The sequence below is a fragment of the Sporisorium graminicola genome, chromosome SGRAM_7 (assembly GCF_005498985.1).
Source record: "Sporisorium graminicola strain CBS 10092 chromosome SGRAM_7, whole genome shotgun sequence".
Lineage (NCBI taxonomy): Eukaryota > Fungi > Basidiomycota > Ustilaginomycetes > Ustilaginales > Ustilaginaceae > Sporisorium > Sporisorium graminicola.
The window spans coordinates 775,783-792,195 of NC_043737.1; the positions used below are offsets into that span (position 1 = coordinate 775,783).

The following is a 16,413-nucleotide window of genomic DNA, read 5'->3' on the forward strand; positions in this document are numbered from 1 at the left end:
TGTATGTGTGTGTTACGACAGGGAAAGCGGAAAAGAACAACGTTTAGGCGCGGGTGGCCTGAAGCTGGGCAACAGCGGGGTTGATCTTCTTGCCGTCCTTGTTGTAGCGAACACGGGGAGGGGGAAGACGGTTGCGGCGACCCTCGCGCGAACGGACACGAACGATGTGAGCGTGGATGGCGCACGAAACGCAGTAGACCACCTTGATGTACAGCTTAGGAAGAGCGTACTCTACACAAGATCAACGATAAAACACAAAAGACAGCGAGTCAATACCCTGAACCACTCCAACTCGTATAGAGAGTGTGAGGAGAATAGAACGTACCCTGGTAGACGGAAGCGTCGGACAAGTCACGGATAGCAGCAGCCTCAACGATGTTGCGGACAGTGAATCGCTTGATGGCCTTGTCCTTGGGGACAGCGCGAGCACAGTTGGAGCATCGCACAAAGGTGACGTGGCCTCGGCCGGACTTGTTGCGGCTGTTGTGTGTTGGAGAGAGGTTGGAAAGACGATGCCGTGTAAGCAAGATATGTGTTAAAGTGCCGGGAGAGTAGCTTCGAAGCATAACCACAGCGCAAGCATGACGAATCAACACTACAGGTCGAGTGCGAACAAGAAGCAGCAGCCAGATCGAGCCAGCGTGTCAAAGCTGGTTGGAGTGCAGTGCAGAAATCGTATGAAAAGAGTGTGTCGTGTTGGAATGTTGGAGGAGCGATGTTGCTGCCAGTATTGGTCAAACCGCCATGACACTGTGAACACGAGCGGTAAAATCCGACCAAACGTGAAGAGCTGGGAATGGGAGAGGAGGCCGTCCAGCCGATTGTAGCTGGAGTGTGACTAGGCCCACAATTGGGAGCGACAGGGGAGCGCGAGATGCTCGCAGAAGCGATCGAATCTGCCTTGTGAATTGAACAGACTCGAATAGCTACGGCGATGCACCGTACTGTCTGCTCTGCTCGCTCCGTGATGCGCGGCTACAAGACGATCGAGTTTAAGAGACTTGTCGATACGCTCGGAACTAGTCGCAGTTCCTAATCGTGCGAGACCCATCCTGTTGCCTGCTTTGCCCTCGAGCGATGCGCTTCAGATATGTAGTCCAGACTACGATCGGTTCGACTTTGTTGGCTAAATGTAGTGGGCTCTAGACCGGTAGATGTCTGCTTTCGTCTCGTGTCGCGTGCAAAGCTGGTCTGTATGGAGGACGTTGCTATCACGAATCGTGCTGGGAATGATGGTGCCAATACAATGTTATATAGATGCTTTGTTGATTGCGTCGGACTGCGTTGCTCTGCTCTGGCTCACTTCGACTGTGATCGCTGTGGCTGGTGTTCGGGGTGTTTGCTGGTGGAATCTGTGGCGTAATTATCGTGTGTCGATGCTTGTGCTGTGGTATGCTTCGTACGCTAAGTCGTCGAGATACTTACCCGCCGGATCTTCTCTTCTTAGTCATTTTGGATGGTCTTGATGGTGAGAAGCAAGAAGGAATGGTGACGAGCACGGTTGACTTGACTTGTCGCACCTCTCTCTCTCTCTCTCTCCTCTCTCTCTCTTTCTCTCTGTGGCTAGCTCTGGTCGCTCTCGCCCTTGCTGACTGACTACTGACTGACTGAGTGGGTTGAAGAGGCTTGGCTCGCTTGCTCACTCATCTCTGCTACGTGCACTGAGAAGTTCGCTGGCTCACGCGCGCCTTGGACAGCTTGCTCTCGTCGCTCAGAGAGTGAGCCTGCGCTGCCATGTCCAGTAGGCTCAGTGGATATGGGGGGCACATGCCCTCGAGACACAGCGCAACGAGGCAAAACTGGAGAGACAGTCGAGAGCCTCTTTTTTCGCCTTGCTTCTTTGATTCTGACTTCGGCCGTGATCTCGGTCTAATCATGTGACATACTATACTTCCGTTAAGAATGTGTGACCAAATTTAAATCTCACATTTAAGCTTAGTTCTTTTTTTGTTCAAGTTCGAGGGCGGAAGGAGTCGATCTGACATTTTTAGCTAAATAAACTGGCACGTGATGAACCCGCGACTTGAGGTCTGGGCAAGGGTCTCGCGTTAGGGATTTTTGGGGTTTGTGCGCATGTGCTGCTGCCGCAAAGTGACTGTGGAGAGTGGACATGCAACAAGGCGTTGGTTGACTTTTTATGCAGTGTGAACGGCGACAGAAGTCACTCTTCGAAACAATCACGGTCTTCCTATCCATCACTGCCCTCATCATCACCTCTACCTTCATCAACAGCCACGATCTCACCTCGACAGGCCGTCAGCCTCTCTCACGGCGATCAGAACCACTCGAGCCTTCGAGCTCGCGAGCATTGGCCCACACGCTGCTCGCCTCGTTGACCCGCTCCAGCTGCCCTGTGCGTCCACTTCATTTCGCGCTCATCTCACCTCTTGCTCTTGCAGAGCAGTCGTCACATAAACACCTGCGCAATAAGTGGTAACCCTGAGACAGCACAAGGACACAAAGGACACACACTCGTGTCCTACTTATCAGACGTTCATCATCCGTTCAACAAGCACCTCTTTCTCCTCGACCACTAGGACAACAACATGCTTTCACCAACGAGGAGAACCCCATCTAGACGAGCAGTAACGCGCCCCGCCATGATAAACGATGAGAACGCATCGCCCTTTCATCCTGCAGCCGACATGTCCACGTCCATCCAACCATCCGAACCGCCATCTTCTCCCCTCATCTCCAACAGCTTCCTCTACAACTTGCCCGATCCCACGCTCGGTATCCCGATCACCTCGGCACCTGGTCCACTCGACTTCCTCCCGAGCCCGTTCAAGCGTTCTACCATTGCTTCACTCAATAAGCCGCTCTCTCACGAGCAGACTCGGCAGCTCCAGTCGCACAAGGTCAGTGCCGCTGCTGCAGGTGCAGCACGCCGAAGCCCATCAAAAGCCCTGAGCCCTGGCAGTCGGTCACGTCTGCATGCCAACCTGAATGCTCCAGGTGGCATTCCCACACCACCTAGTTCGTCTGAAGCCTTGACCACTACGCCACGGACCTCCACTCACGCCCTCGCACCATTGCCACAAGAGCCCGTCTCGCCTTCACCCTCTCGCACTCGCAATGCTGCCTTGTCACCAGCTCGGAAATCCCCCACCAAGCCTTCCGGATCCGCCTCGACTCCTCGCCAAATACAACACACCCCAACGCGTCGGACGCTTCGTGCGGACGACGGTGTCGACAGCAGCGACGACGACGACAATCTTAGATCGGCAGGCGGCTGTACGCCTTTCCGCATGCAGTCCTTGAAAGAAGTCGAGGAAGGCAGCGACCAGGATCAAGACGATGAAGAGGAGGAAGAGGAAGATGAGATCCAGCTCATCAGCTTCAAGCGAGGCGGCCCCGATGCTACCTTCATCCGAGAGATCAAGGAGAACGGCTGGGACCATCCCTTGCCACCCAGCCCCATCAAGTTCACCTACCTCGAGCCTGTTGCTCCTCGTCCTCCACGTCAATCATCCGTTGGCGCACGCGCCCGTTCCCAGTCGCGATCCAAGACACCTCAGACCCGCGCTTCCCCTGCACCAAGTCAAGCTTCCGCTTCCCGAGCGTCGAATTGTGCGCGTTCCGTGCGAGCTTCGTCTGCAGCAGCCGCAGAGCAAATCCACGACACCTCAAATGAGTCCATCAAGAGCTCCGGCTCCGCACTTACCCACTTGAGCAGGGTGTCCAAGGCATCGTCTTCGGGTCGCAAGTCGATTGCAAGGTCGTCCGTGGCTCCGCCTGTCATTGTCGCGGACCTCACGCGCGACCACCCTTCGCTGCCCGACTCGCCCGGTGACGATCCTCTACTCATGACCGGCCCAGATACCTACATTGTCTATCACGACCAGACACCTAGCGCCAAGAACAGGTCGACGTCGCGAGTCTCAAAAGCTGCACCTGTTCAGCCAAATGCCAGCCTGTCGATGCACAGCCACTCGACTCCTCTTCCAACTGCCTACGCCGCCGCTACCTCTCGTACATCATCCCAGCGCAGGGACAGAAGCACTTCCGCATCATCGTCGGCAAGCCGAAGCTCACTCTACACTCGCATGTCTGGCCGACTTGCCGATGACTCTACTATCACAGTCGACGATGATCAAGAGGACCAAGACGGGAGCAAGCGAACCGAACACGCCAATGATCATGTCGGCGCTCTATTCGACCAAGATGAAGATGCCGCCTTCCTGCCTTTCGACGACACAGGCTTTGCATCCGACACGGATCAGGACGAGCCAGCCCATGGTACATGCTCTTCGCCGTCAGCACCCGTACAAGAAGCTGGCCAGCTGATGGAGGATGAAGCTGAGGATCATGGCCTCGAAGACATCTCGTCCATGAGCGACGTGTCGCGCAGCTTTGTCGATGATTCTGTTGTCTATGACAGAACCGAGGTCAGCGGTCCCGTCGATGTCTCTAGTGCCGATGCCAGGCACGAGAACGACGACAGCGCCATCATCGACCAAAGCCTGAGAGCCGACGCTGTGGATCAGAGCATGGATGCCAGCACAGAAGACCAAAGCCAAAGTGACGAGGAGCGCGGGGGCGATCAGACGATGGATGCGAGCGGAGAAGACCACAGCGCCTCTTTCGACGATGAGGTCAGCGAGGAAACCAGTGCCCACACGCTGTCACCGGACGCCAGCGCTGCCGAGTCGCTAGCTGCAGATGCCAGTGTCGTCGATCAGAGCATCATCGTGCACCCAATCGACGCTTCTGTGGAAGCTAGTGTCAATGATCAGTCCCCGGAGGCAAGCGTTGCCGACTCTTTGGCCGCTCTTGGCAGCAGCGATCAGAGCGGGGATTTCGGTGCTCAGACCGAGAGCGATGGCGCTGATGTTGCCCAGGACGCCCAAGTAGAGGTCTCCTTAGCCCTGTCTTCTACGGAGGAGGCGGACATCGACAAGTCACTTGAAGGGACAGAAGAGTCGAACGAATCTGGCGAGCCTGTCGTTGCCGAGACGTCCTTCGCCACTAACGAGACTGTTGACTCGGCCCTCGATTCATCAGGCAGCCAAGACGGATCTCAAGCATTCGACCTCTCTCAAGCCTCTGATGGAACTCAAGTGTTCGACCGGTCCCAAGTCTCTGACGACGCGGTTTCCCCCGAGCACAACTCGTTCGTCGACACCGTTGAGCGGGACGACGCATCAGCAGACGCGTCGCTCGCCGAGCAGAGCGCAGTGGAACAGTCCGAATCTGATATCGCCACGACTGCTCCTATCGGAACAGCATCGAACACCATGAACACGGACATCAGTCTTTCGGTAGACCAAACAGGAATCTCTGCTGCTGCACCGGTCATCGATGGAACCCTGTTACCGCAGCCCGTCGTCCTCATCGAAACCCTGCCGGAGGATTCGAGCGCGATTCTGGCGTGGAAAGCGCATCAGGCTAGCTCTAGCTTGGGTGTCAGCCGTGCTATCGCTGCGAAGCCAAGCGGTGACGTTTCCACCTCCTTCATCGACAAGGACGCTGAAGACGGCTTGATGGCGGATGCCAGCGTTTCGATAGCACAGCAGGAATTGCTGAAGACGGAGGTTGTCGTGGAAGAGAGTGGCGCGATACCTCGCTCTGATTCTGTGCATTCGATCCTCTCCTCTCTCTCTTCCATCGACGCTTCCGAGCAGGACGGAGAGGATGAAGAGGAATTTAGGCAAAAGTACCAGAGAAGTCGCGATACGGTCTTGGATCGCAGCGTCGGCCTTTCTCGTCGGCTCTCGTTGAGCAGTGACTCGGAGCATGAGAGTGAGGTCGAAGCACCATCCTCTTTCAGCAGTGCAGAGCATAATGACGCCGACGAAGATGCCCAGGACGCCGAAGAGAGCTCTTCTCGTCTTGACGCGTCGCAGAGCAAGCGCGCTCAAAGCCATGTTACCGATCACGACGAGGAGCTCGCGGACGACAGCAATGATGACGAGGAGGACGAGGAAGTTGATGACGAGTCTGTATTGACCGACGATGCTACTTCCAGTGGCCAAGAGGATGAGGACGAAGACGAAGAGGAGGAGGGGGAAGAAGAGGCGGCTGAGGAGGAAGCAGATGCAGAAGGCGTTGAAGAGATGAGCGAGGCTGAGGAAGTGGATGATGATGATGATGACGACGACACCGCATCCGTCCAATCGCAGTTGGACGAGGATGAGCAGAGCGCTTCACGTCTCGACCCAGTCGTCATCATCTCCTCTTCTGCCTCTCCCTCGAACGCTTCCGGCTCCCATTTGCATTCGCACGACGACGCAGAAGAAGACGAAGAGGAAGACGAAGAGGAAGACGAAGAGTCGTTCGTCATCAGCGTGGTCCGCGACTCGCGCGACCGCTCCCTTCGCGCCAGCGAGCACAGCGTCATCGATGACGAGCCCGAAATACACACTCTCCACCTCCGACAACCGGCCCCTCGCCACACCTCGTTCGCTGACGACCAAACTATGGGCGGCGATGCCTCGCACTCCCGCAGTCGCGTCCTCAAGCTCGGTCAAGCCACCTCGACGCCTATTGTTGAGATCTCGTCGCTCGACCCGCGCGCAGCCGCTCGCGCTACGGCGATCCTCAAGCTCTTCCACAAGTACGTGGACGAAGGCTGGATCTCTGGTGCCGAGATGGGTGATGCGACCGAGGGGAGGATGCGCAGGGTGGTGGACGCGATTCATCGTGCGGATCGGCAAGGAAGGAGGTTGGAGGATGCGAGCGAGCTGCAGCAGCTGAGTGTGGCTGCGAGCGAACGAGAGGGGGCGGATCTGACGACGCTGTTGATGGATGCAGAGCTGTCGTTGGCGAGGGAGGAAACGGGCGAGACAGAGAGCTTTTTGGCGTCGAGGGCGACGAGCGTGGCTTCTGTTGCGGGGATGGCGTCGCCTGCAACGCCGTTCTTGCCTGGTGGCTTCCGAGCGACCCCCGCCAACGCTACCCTTGCTGCCACTGGCGCCGTCGGTGGTGCGGGACAGACTGCTTCCCCGTCCACCACCGCAGCGTCGCGAGCGACACTTGCAGGTGGTCATGGCGACACCTCTTCCACCTCAGCCACCACCAACGTCAGCAAGCGCAAGCACCCCATCGCTTCATCGCACAGCTTCACCTTCCCAGGACTCTCGACCCCGGATCGTTCTTCGACTCATCGCCCGCCAGCCAAACAAGCACGCCTCTCAGCCGCGTTAGCCCCGCCTTCGCTAGACGCGTTCAACCCGCGCGTGTGGGACACAAAGGACTGGGTCCGACTCGACAAGTACTTCACTTCTGGTGTCAAAAAGATCTCCTCGCACCTCCTCGTAGCCTCCACCAGAGGACCGACACGCACTGCGAAAGCGAACAGCTACGTCGATGCGTTGTTGGGCATCGACGTGGACGAGGTTGCCGAGCTGTTCTTGGACGAGATGCGCATCCCTGAAGATAAGCGGTCGAACGAGTGGACGGCGGTCAAGGTGGAGCATCGGCTGCTGGCGCTGCAGAGGAAGTACCTGCGTAAAGTTGAGCGCAAGTATCCGCATGTCTCTGGTGCGCAGGAACAGCGAGGAGGCGAGGGTGATGGGAGCATGGCGACGGAGGACCTGGATTGGAGTTTGAGTGGCCATACGACGGCGGTTAATGAACGGTCGGAAGGTGCTGCGTCTGGTGGTGGGAGGGGAAGGGTGTCGTTCGGGACACCATATCGGATGGGAGCGCACAGCACGCCTGCAGTAGGACTACTCAAGAGGGCAACGAGTAGAGCGGCCAAGGAACGTGCAGTGCAGCAGGAGCAGCAGGAGCAACAGGAGCGTATGTATCCTCCTCTGCCGATCCCACCTCCCTCTTCAACATCGACAGGCACAACGAAGGCAGCGGCAGATGAAGAGGGAGTGATGACCAAAGCTTCCAAATTCATCTCGAGGCTCAGTGGAAGCTTTGGGGGGCTGCTTGCCAGTCCGAAACCCTCCCACACCGAGGTCAGCGCCATACGCACGGCGGGGGATAAGGGCAAAAGGAAAGCGACAGATGTCGAGCTCGAACCGTCCCCTCGCATCGCCCGACGACGTGTCGACGACAGCATCGAAGCGGACCTCACCGCGTCCACCGACACATCCCGAGGCGAGACCACAGTCGACTCGCTCCTCAGCCTCAACGATGGCAGAGTGCGGAGTACCATCAACGCGTCCATGTACACCAACGCGACCACTGTTTTCCCGGACGAGGCATCCACTCGGAAGCCCACTGCGACTCGAACACAGCCCCGCATTGCCGCTGCCTCTGCGTCCACGAGCAGAGGAGCAGGTGTACGCGCAACCGGGAGCGGTGGCAGAGTCGGTTTCACGTCGTCGCGTCAGTTGGCAGGCGGGTCGTCGGGGGTGTCGCATACCCCTCTGTCGCTTCTCTCGCCCGCCACGCACCGTGTAGCCGCGCGCAAGGTGGATGAGCTCAGGCAGAGCAGGGCCGAGCGCAACTGGACGAGCCCACGCCGTCAGCGCTTGGCGTTGCAGCACAGCTCCACCAATCCCCACACCACCGGCAGCACCAGTACGGTCAGCGGGAGCAGGCGGCCGACGACCAGTAGTGCAGCAGCTAAGGGACGGAGTCGAGCTGTAGCGCCCAGCGTGGGCGCCAATACGAGCAGCGGCAACGACAGCAGTGGCCGGGACGGCAGCATTCGCAATTCATCCGACGAGGAGAGCAGTGTGTCGCTGGCCGACATTGTCACGTCGGCTGCAGCTCGGAGTGCGGTGTTGCAGAAGCGAGGGGGTAGCGGGGTGCGCGACGCTGCTGCTGCCGCTGCTGCCGCTGCTACTGTTGGCATTCAGGGTAGACGTCGTCAGTGAGCCGCTCTTTGCCCCCGAAGAGTAAGGGTTGGGTTGGGTGGACGAACAATGCTACATTCGTCTGTCGGTTCTCTCTGTTCTCATTTGAGTGCGTGTGTGTGTGTGCATGTGTGTGTGTGTGTGGTCCACTCTAGTTCTGCATTCTGTGCTGTAGCGTCAAATACTGTGCGTGATGACCATCAGAGGCTATGCCTTCTTGGTAGCGACGTATACAAAGTAGTGAAACATGTCGCCGAGTGTCCTTGTCTCGACGTGCCAACCGTCGACCTCCTCCAGCCACCGCCTCCTGAAGTGGGGCTGACCAAAGGTGATATAAATCAGCTTGCCACCGGGCCTCAAGACGGTATCCACGCCCTTCAGCATCTGCCTCACGTCGCGGACCACCTTCTCGCCCGGGTTCCAGGGGGATGCGCCGCGGCCCTCGGCCATGAGCGCGTCCATGGTGCCCTTGTCCAGTGCCACGTCGAAAGACGCAGCGCCGCCGAGGAGTGTGAGGGAAGAAGGATGGTGAAGGGTGGTGATGTCTTGGACAAGGAAGGTTTGGTCTGGGAAGCGGGCGGTGAGGCGTTGGATGAGCGTGGTCGAATAGTCGATGTTGACAATGTTGGTGTAGCCGGCGGTGTGCATGCTGGGAGAGAGGGTCGAGTTGCCACAGCCGAGCATGAGGATGCGCGCGGTGCGGTTTGGGATCAGGTCATCGAATACATCTCTGCTCATTCGCCGCGAAGAGAGAGTGTAGTCAGCAAACGAGGGCTAACAAGGGACGAGGAGGGTGAGAGCGCGAAACGGGAAGGAAGCAGACTTACTTGAGGTCATCGTACTACCCAACATCACCCACAACAATCCGCATCACAGTCAGCACCACTTTCCATCAGCAGAGTAACAAGCGTACTCAGAGTACCAAAGGGAGGCGACAGAAACAAACATACCGTCTTGAACCAGTCGAAATCCTGCTCGCTCTCGTCCGCATACCGTTGCTCCCAGTACTCGCGCTCCGAGAACTGTTCGTTTCTCTCGGCTGTCAACGACATTTGCCTGCAGCCCTCCTTGTCACTTTCCAACGCGTGATTCTCTGTTGGCAGTCCGGTCGTTCGATCAAGAGAAAGGGAGAGAGAGGGGGGGCCGGACGTGGAAGATGGAATGGCAGACGATGGAGGAAGAAGCAGAAGCCGAAGCAGAAGCAGAAAACGTGGTGCTTTTTGCCTCGTTTAAAGGGTCCACTTGGAAGCTTTTCTCGTTCGGCAGGGCCGAGTTCCGACCCTATATACAGCATCAAGCACCCTCTCTCACACAACTTCTCGTTTGAAGCACACTCTAGAAAAGCTGCCATGCTCGACTCTATCTCACGAAAAACCACTTCATGGTCCAGTCAGGTACACAAGCAAGGCAGCAGAGTGCTGTAAAAGAAGAGAAAGAGCAACTCTGTCAGAGAAGCGAGTTTTGTATTTCGAACGCAGAAAACAGATCTTGATTCGTAGCCGCCTTGCATTGCGGACCCAACCACCGCCAACGATCAGGCGTTCATGTACGAACTGGCCTCGATCGTCTCGGGCAGCTCTGGAACCGCGACCTCGAAACGGCTCTGGATCTGCTTGAGCACCTCGGCGTCCTCGTCCGACGAGACAAACATGATCGCCAGACCCTTGGTACCGAAACGTCCAGCCCTACCCACACGGTGCAGGTAGCTGTCCGCATCCGTAGGCGTGTCGTAACTGATCGAGACGTTGACACGCTCGACGTCGATACCACGTCCAAAGATGTCGGTAGCCACCAGGATGCGCTTCTCGAAGTTCTTGAACTGCTGGTAGCGCTTGATGCGCTCCTCCTGCGCCAGGCCGCCGTGGATGCAGATCGAGGGGAAGTTGCACTCGCGCAGCAGCTTGTCCAGCTCATTGGCGCGCGAGATGGATTTGACAAAGATGATCACCTGGTTGAACTCGAGCGAATCCAGCAGATCGTTGAGCTTGCGGTTCTTGGCCGATTCCTCCAGGCGAACGTAGTGCTGCTGCAGACCGTGCAGCGTCAGCTTGGTCTCGTCGTCGACGTAGATTTCGAGTGGCTGTGCGAGGGCGTATCCAAGAAAAGTGGGTCAGTGACATGATTCGAGTCAACAACGGCTGTGTGCCTTGAGACGATGTCTGGCTGGTCGGGTCGGATACTCACGTTCTGCATAAACTTCTTGCACGTAGGGCGCACCTCCTTGGCGAGCGTGGCCGAGAACATCATGACCTGTTTGTGGTGAGGAGTGGCACGGAAGATGTCCTGCACGTCCCTTCGCATGTCGACCTGCTCCAAGATCTTGTCGCACTCGTCAATGACAAAGTGCTTGACGCCCGACACCTTGAGGCTCTTGTCGCGCACCAGCGCGTTCATACGTCCGGGCGTGCCGACGAGGATGTGCGGGCACTTGGCCTTGTCCTTGAGCATCGCCTGGTTCTCGGCGACGGGCGTGCCGCCGTAGATCACGCCCGTTCTGACATCGGGCATGTATTTCGTGAAGCGGGCGTACTCGTTGCGGATCTGGTAGGCCAGCTCGCGCGTGTGGCAGAGCACAAGCACTGACACTTCACCGTCGACGGGCTCGATCTGCTGCAGCGTGGCGAGTACGAAGACGGCAGTCTTACCCATACCTGATTTGGCCTGGCAAACCACGTCCATGCCGAGGATCGACTGGGGGATACATTCTTGCTGGACTGTTTATCGCCAAGAGTCGAGAGTGCAGAGAGAAGACGACGTCTTGAGTTAGTCGAATTCAAAGCTGGTCGGCGGTGAACGACTGTGAACGGTTACTCACCTTCGGAAGGGTGTTCGAAACCAAGGTCCGAGATGGCTCGGAGCAGCTCGGGCTTGAGAAGGAAGTCGCGGAAACCTGTAGAGTGGATGCCGACGTAGGAGCCCTGTTGGACGGTCGAATTGGAGAGAAGAGCGGTTTATATGTGTGGGAAAGGCGTTGGAGATGAGAGAGTGGTGTGTGCGATAATGATGTCGTTGAGGATAGGTCGGATGTTGGGAAATGAGCGATAATGCATCAGCGTTGATGAAGTAACGTGATGGTGAAAGAAGACGTTGTTGAGCGTTGGGTAAGCGTTGGGTCGGGATGAGAACGATGTAGTCGATGAGGTCGACGAAGTGGGCGGCGGCGAGGCGGGAAGATGAAGGGGTAGAGAGATAGAAAAGAGATGTAAGAGAGGAAGTGTTTAGAAAGGGTCTTGCTTCGAAAAGAGGTGCTTGCATTGCCCCGATAGACTCTGAATAAAACCCGCTGCGATGCTTTTGGACGGGAGACCGAAATCGAGAGCACAAGCCGAAAGAAGAAACACGAAGACCTGGAAGAATGCCGGTCGATGCACCCAAGCCACACCGAAACCCCGGTGGTGTTGCAAAGTGGCATATGCGCTGGACGGCGAGCTGGTGTTTGGCCAAAGCTCAGTCGGTCGCTGAGCGCGAGATACCGCCTTTTTGCAGTAGAGCGGCTGTCCCCGTGTTGCAGCTACACCGTAATCCAGCGCAAACGCTGAGCGTCGCCGAGACAATCGCCCCTATTGTGGTTGAATCGCAAGGCGATCGGCGATATAGGGCTGATGCCTCTGCGTCCGGCCTTGTCCGATGCGCACAGAACGCTTCGCTCGAACGCTGACGGTCGTTAGCCACTTTACAGCGGGCCAGCTACTATTCGTCGTGGCGAGGCTGAGGTGGCACAGTGTGCACCTGCTGTGCCAAACTGTTCTGTGCAGGCGGAGCAAGTATCCGCGACCGACGTATGCGTCGAGGGGCAGTCGTTGCTAGTCGTCCTGAGCTTTTGTCGGGAAACATATCGGCTTGCGTACGTCAATGCCGGGCGCTTGTGCAGTGCACAGCTCGATGCTGCGATCCTTTCCGGAATGCATGGACCGAGCGGCTTCTTCGCCCGAGTCCGTTCGCATCCTTTCGGGCTAGGTCGAGTCGATCCGACGGATGTTCTCCATACTCGCAGAGCAGAATGGATGATCTGGACAAGGCCTCGGGTGGTATACTTTAAAATGGAAACGGTACAGGGCCGGGATCGAGTCTATCGGTTCGGATGCATAGAGAGGATGCTTGCCTTTTTGTCTTTGTCGGCATCCGCGGTGGCAGCGGCGCCATTGCCGGTAGCGGCGGCACCGTTAGTGGAGGTAGGGGCGACGGCGACCTCCTCCTCGTAGTCGATAAGACTGAAGCCGTGCAGAACGGTCGTAGCAGAAGAGGGGTGTGATGTTAGTTAGTCGATCCGTCCGGCGATCGAGGGAGGGAAGAGAGTAAAGCCAACTCACTCTTCGTTGTCGATGGCGGACATGGTGTGTTGGATGTGTTGGTATGGGAGTATACGAGCGGACGAGATCAACAAGAAATGCAAACGATTCGGGCGCAGTTGTTGAGTGAGATGGCAGATGCGGCTGGTGGTCGTGATGGTGGTGATGGCCAACCAAGTCTGATCGCGTCGAGCAACTAGAAACGAGAAGAATAAGTTGCCAGTCGCAGTCTCAGGAAGCGCGGATGGAACGCGGAGCAGCACACGGCCTGAATGGCAGCTTCTATTTTTTTGCGGCTCAGCCAGTCACACGTCAGACGGAAATGGGCATTCTCTGGGAAAGTGCCTCAATTCGCGCTCAAAGGAATGGAATGCAACTGTGCGCCAGAGTTGCATTGCACTTTACAACAGCAGTCTCTAAAGGTGATCGCGTCTCTTATGGTTTCTCGCGGCAGTCTAACGCGGTTGCGATTTGAGACACTCGTAAAGTGCCTCCTACCCACAATTGCCATTTCGAGATTGAGGAAGACGTAGGGGTCTGCTTCTCGTGCGATAAACTCGTCCGGCGCTGGTTCGTCGTCCACTATCTGCAGTTGCTGTGGCCGACTTGGACGGTGTCTTGTGTTGCGAGGCAAGGCGCTCAGTAGACGAGGTAGGGATGCTCGCACGTAGACTGGTGTGGATGCGAGGTAGCGTGCGAAGTTACCGCTGGACCTTTCTATTGTTGCAACGCCAATTCACGAAAGGAAAGCAGAAAAGGGGACGACAAAAAAGAGCGTAGTAAATTCGACCACAAAAATGGAGAGAAGCCCAGGATCGTGGGCAAAGGAATCCATTGCCCCGATAAGCCACTGCCGATCTAGCTCGATCCGCGATGCCGGCATCTTGTACGGCAGACAGCGATTTCGCCTCCGAAGAGAGAACGAAAGATAAGCAGACTGCAGCGCCGACCCAAGCTTCAGATGATGGAGGTCCACATCAGCACCGCGCCAAGCCATGACCATGGATAGAGGACGATGTGCGGCTTTCCAGGTTTGTTGCCGGTCTGATAGGCATGCTGGGTTCCGCGCTCTATTCAAGCTTCTACAAATGCCTCGAGTCGAAGAAAGCGCACGGACTGGTCCGCAAAGACCAGCAGCAACCTTGCTTTTGGTAACAGCTCATCATGGTTGTCCCGGGGAGGATGCGATCGCGACGCTGCTCAAGGAACATGACGCGCCGACACGATCTGAGCTAACGGAGAGAAAGAGAGAGAGGAAAGGCGTAGAGAGCGTTTCTCGACGCGAAACCGCTGCCAACGTGGACGACGGTTGCAAAGTGGAGCAAGGAGGCGTAAAAGGCGAGAAGGGGGTCCGCGGCAAACGAAAGATCGACATTCCCTCGAGACGAGATAGACACGCACTACTAGGAATAAAGGAAAAAAAGAGGTGGTTGGCCATCCTGTGTCGTTCGCCTTCCGGACTGTTCACCGGCTTGCACCCTTCCTTCGCTTGCTTGCTTCCGAGAACGCTGCTTCACCCTCCTCCTACAGCGATCATCGAAGAAGGGAAGGCCCTCTCTGCTTTCACCCGGAATCGTCACGTTTGCCACGAGATCCATGCCCGCCAGATAGACCCCTGCGACACAGTGGCTCGAAGTTATTTGCTCGCTTGTCTTGACTGACAGACAGGGTTGGCTGAGCAAGAGAGAATTCTGGGATATAAGAGTCCGAGTCCGAACCGCCGAGGCAGTCGCTCCCTTCCGACCCCACTCCAAGTCATCCGCCAGCCTCAACTGCCCGACACTCATCTCTCCCCTGCTCCGAGCCCCCTTATTGAAGAACGAAACATGACCAAGACGCTGCACGAACGGTTCCTCCAGGAAAAGACGGTGGCCATCGTCGGATGCCCCTTCTCGGGCGGGCAGAGGCGCAAGGGAGTCGACACGGGCCCTGTTTCGCTGGTGCAGGCGGGCCTCTGCAAGCAGCTCGAGTCGCTCGGCTGGAAGGTCGACTTCACGGGCCACCACTCCTTCGACCACATCAACGAGCACATTGCCACGGATACCGACATCGGCATCATGAAGCTGCCACGTACCGTCTCTGCTGTGACCAAGCAGGTGGCCGAAGTCGTCGAGTCGCACGCCAAGCAGGGCAAGCTGCCGCTGACGCTCGGCGGCGACCACAGCCTGGCGCTCGGAACCGTCTCTGGCTCGCTGCGAGCTCACCCGGACGCAGCGCTCATCTGGATCGACGCGCACGCCGACATCAACACGCCAGAAACCACCGAGTCGGGCAACTTGCACGGCTGCCCCGTCTCGTTCCTGCTGGGTCTGCAGGGCACCGACGTGGAACCGTTCAACTCCTGGGTGCCGACCACCAAGCCGCTGCTGCGTCCGGACAGCCTGGTCTACATTGGCCTGCGCGACATTGACGCAGGCGAGCGCAAGATTCTCAAGGAGAACAACATCAAGGCGTTTAGCATGCACCACGTCGACAAGTTCGGCATCGGCAGGGTGGTCGAGATGGCGCTGGACCACGTCAACGGCGCCCCGGGCAAGCGCGATCGCCCCATCCACCTCTCGTTTGATGTCGACGCGCTCGACCCGAGCGTCGCTCCCAGCACGGGCACGCCCGTTCGCGGCGGCCTCACCTTCCGCGAAGGACACTACATCTGCGAAGCGCTCTACGAGACGGGCTGCATGGTGGCGCTCGACCTGATGGAGGTCAACCCCTCGCTGCTCGAGGACCGCGAAGCGCAGCAGACCATCGCCGTTGGCTGTTCGCTCATCCGCTCGGCCATGGGCGAGACGCTACTATGAGCAGCACATAAGCGCGCAAACACGCAAGCACGCACGTCCGGTCCTGTCTTTCTGCATCTCTCTTTCCCATCTTGTATATTCTCTGTAATCTACCAACAACATACCAGCTTTCTCTTCGACCGTTCCAAGGCGGGATTGCCGACGAGTGTCCGTTGCACAGTTGTGAGAATTGAGCGAAGCCTAACCCAAAACATAATCATTGACCAGCGTCGACTCGTAAGAAGGGTTGCGGCTCAGCCGCATGGCCCAAGGAGCTGTTGTATGTCCAGCTCGAACCTTTAACCTTGAAACCTTGAAACGACTCAGACAAAGAAAAAGATAGGAAAGGGAAGCAGCCCTCCACCTTTGAAAAAAGTGTTGCTCTCGCGCTCTCGCTATCTGTAAGCTTGCTTTGTCTGTTTCATTACGCTGCTCTTTCTTCGCTGAAAGCACGCGCCTTTGTGTTGGACTAGCGACGGGAACTCAAAAAAAAAGGACTCAGCCGACAAAGAGCGGCCAAAAAAGGGTCTGAGCTTCCTTCGAGCCGCACGCATTCGACGCCGCTAAGCCCGTCTTGTCTTCCTCTGCCTC

General features: G+C 57.2%; 5 protein-coding genes across 5 annotated transcripts; 2 read left to right on the top strand and 3 right to left on the bottom strand.

The window, feature by feature from the left end:
- Window positions 1-43: 43 nt before the first annotated feature.
- Window positions 44-1,451, bottom strand: EX895_005721 (uncharacterized protein; the record flags this gene model as incomplete). The annotated part of the gene is made up of 3 exons (XM_029886313.1): window positions 44-231; window positions 326-480; window positions 1,426-1,451. 3 exons carry the CDS (start codon window positions 1,449-1,451, stop codon window positions 44-46), a joined length of 369 nt encoding a protein of 122 aa, XP_029737544.1.
- Window positions 1,452-4,286: 2,835 nt separating this feature from the next.
- On the top strand, window positions 4,287-8,777 carry EX895_005722 (uncharacterized protein; the record flags this gene model as incomplete). The annotated part of the gene is made up of 1 exon (XM_029886314.1): window positions 4,287-8,777. The coding sequence occupies one exon, from the start codon at window positions 4,287-4,289 to the stop codon at window positions 8,775-8,777; it is 4,491 nt and encodes a 1,496-aa protein (XP_029737545.1).
- A 186-nt stretch (window positions 8,778-8,963) lies between these two features.
- On the bottom strand, window positions 8,964-9,808 carry EX895_005723 (uncharacterized protein; the record flags this gene model as incomplete). Its single annotated transcript, XM_029886315.1, has 3 exons — window positions 8,964-9,486; window positions 9,584-9,597; window positions 9,707-9,808. The coding sequence occupies 3 exons, from the start codon at window positions 9,806-9,808 to the stop codon at window positions 8,964-8,966; spliced, it is 639 nt and encodes a 212-aa protein (XP_029737546.1).
- A 482-nt stretch (window positions 9,809-10,290) lies between these two features.
- On the bottom strand, window positions 10,291-13,089 carry EX895_005724 (uncharacterized protein; the record flags this gene model as incomplete). The annotated part of the gene is made up of 5 exons (XM_029886316.1): window positions 10,291-10,836; window positions 10,941-11,470; window positions 11,572-11,674; window positions 12,859-12,967; window positions 13,067-13,089. The coding sequence occupies 5 exons, from the start codon at window positions 13,087-13,089 to the stop codon at window positions 10,291-10,293; spliced, it is 1,311 nt and encodes a 436-aa protein (XP_029737547.1).
- Window positions 13,090-14,871: 1,782 nt separating this feature from the next.
- Window positions 14,872-15,843, top strand: EX895_005725 (uncharacterized protein; the record flags this gene model as incomplete). The annotated part of the gene is made up of 1 exon (XM_029886317.1): window positions 14,872-15,843. One exon carries the CDS (start codon window positions 14,872-14,874, stop codon window positions 15,841-15,843), a length of 972 nt encoding a protein of 323 aa, XP_029737548.1.
- Between the last annotated feature and the right edge of the window lie 570 nt (window positions 15,844-16,413).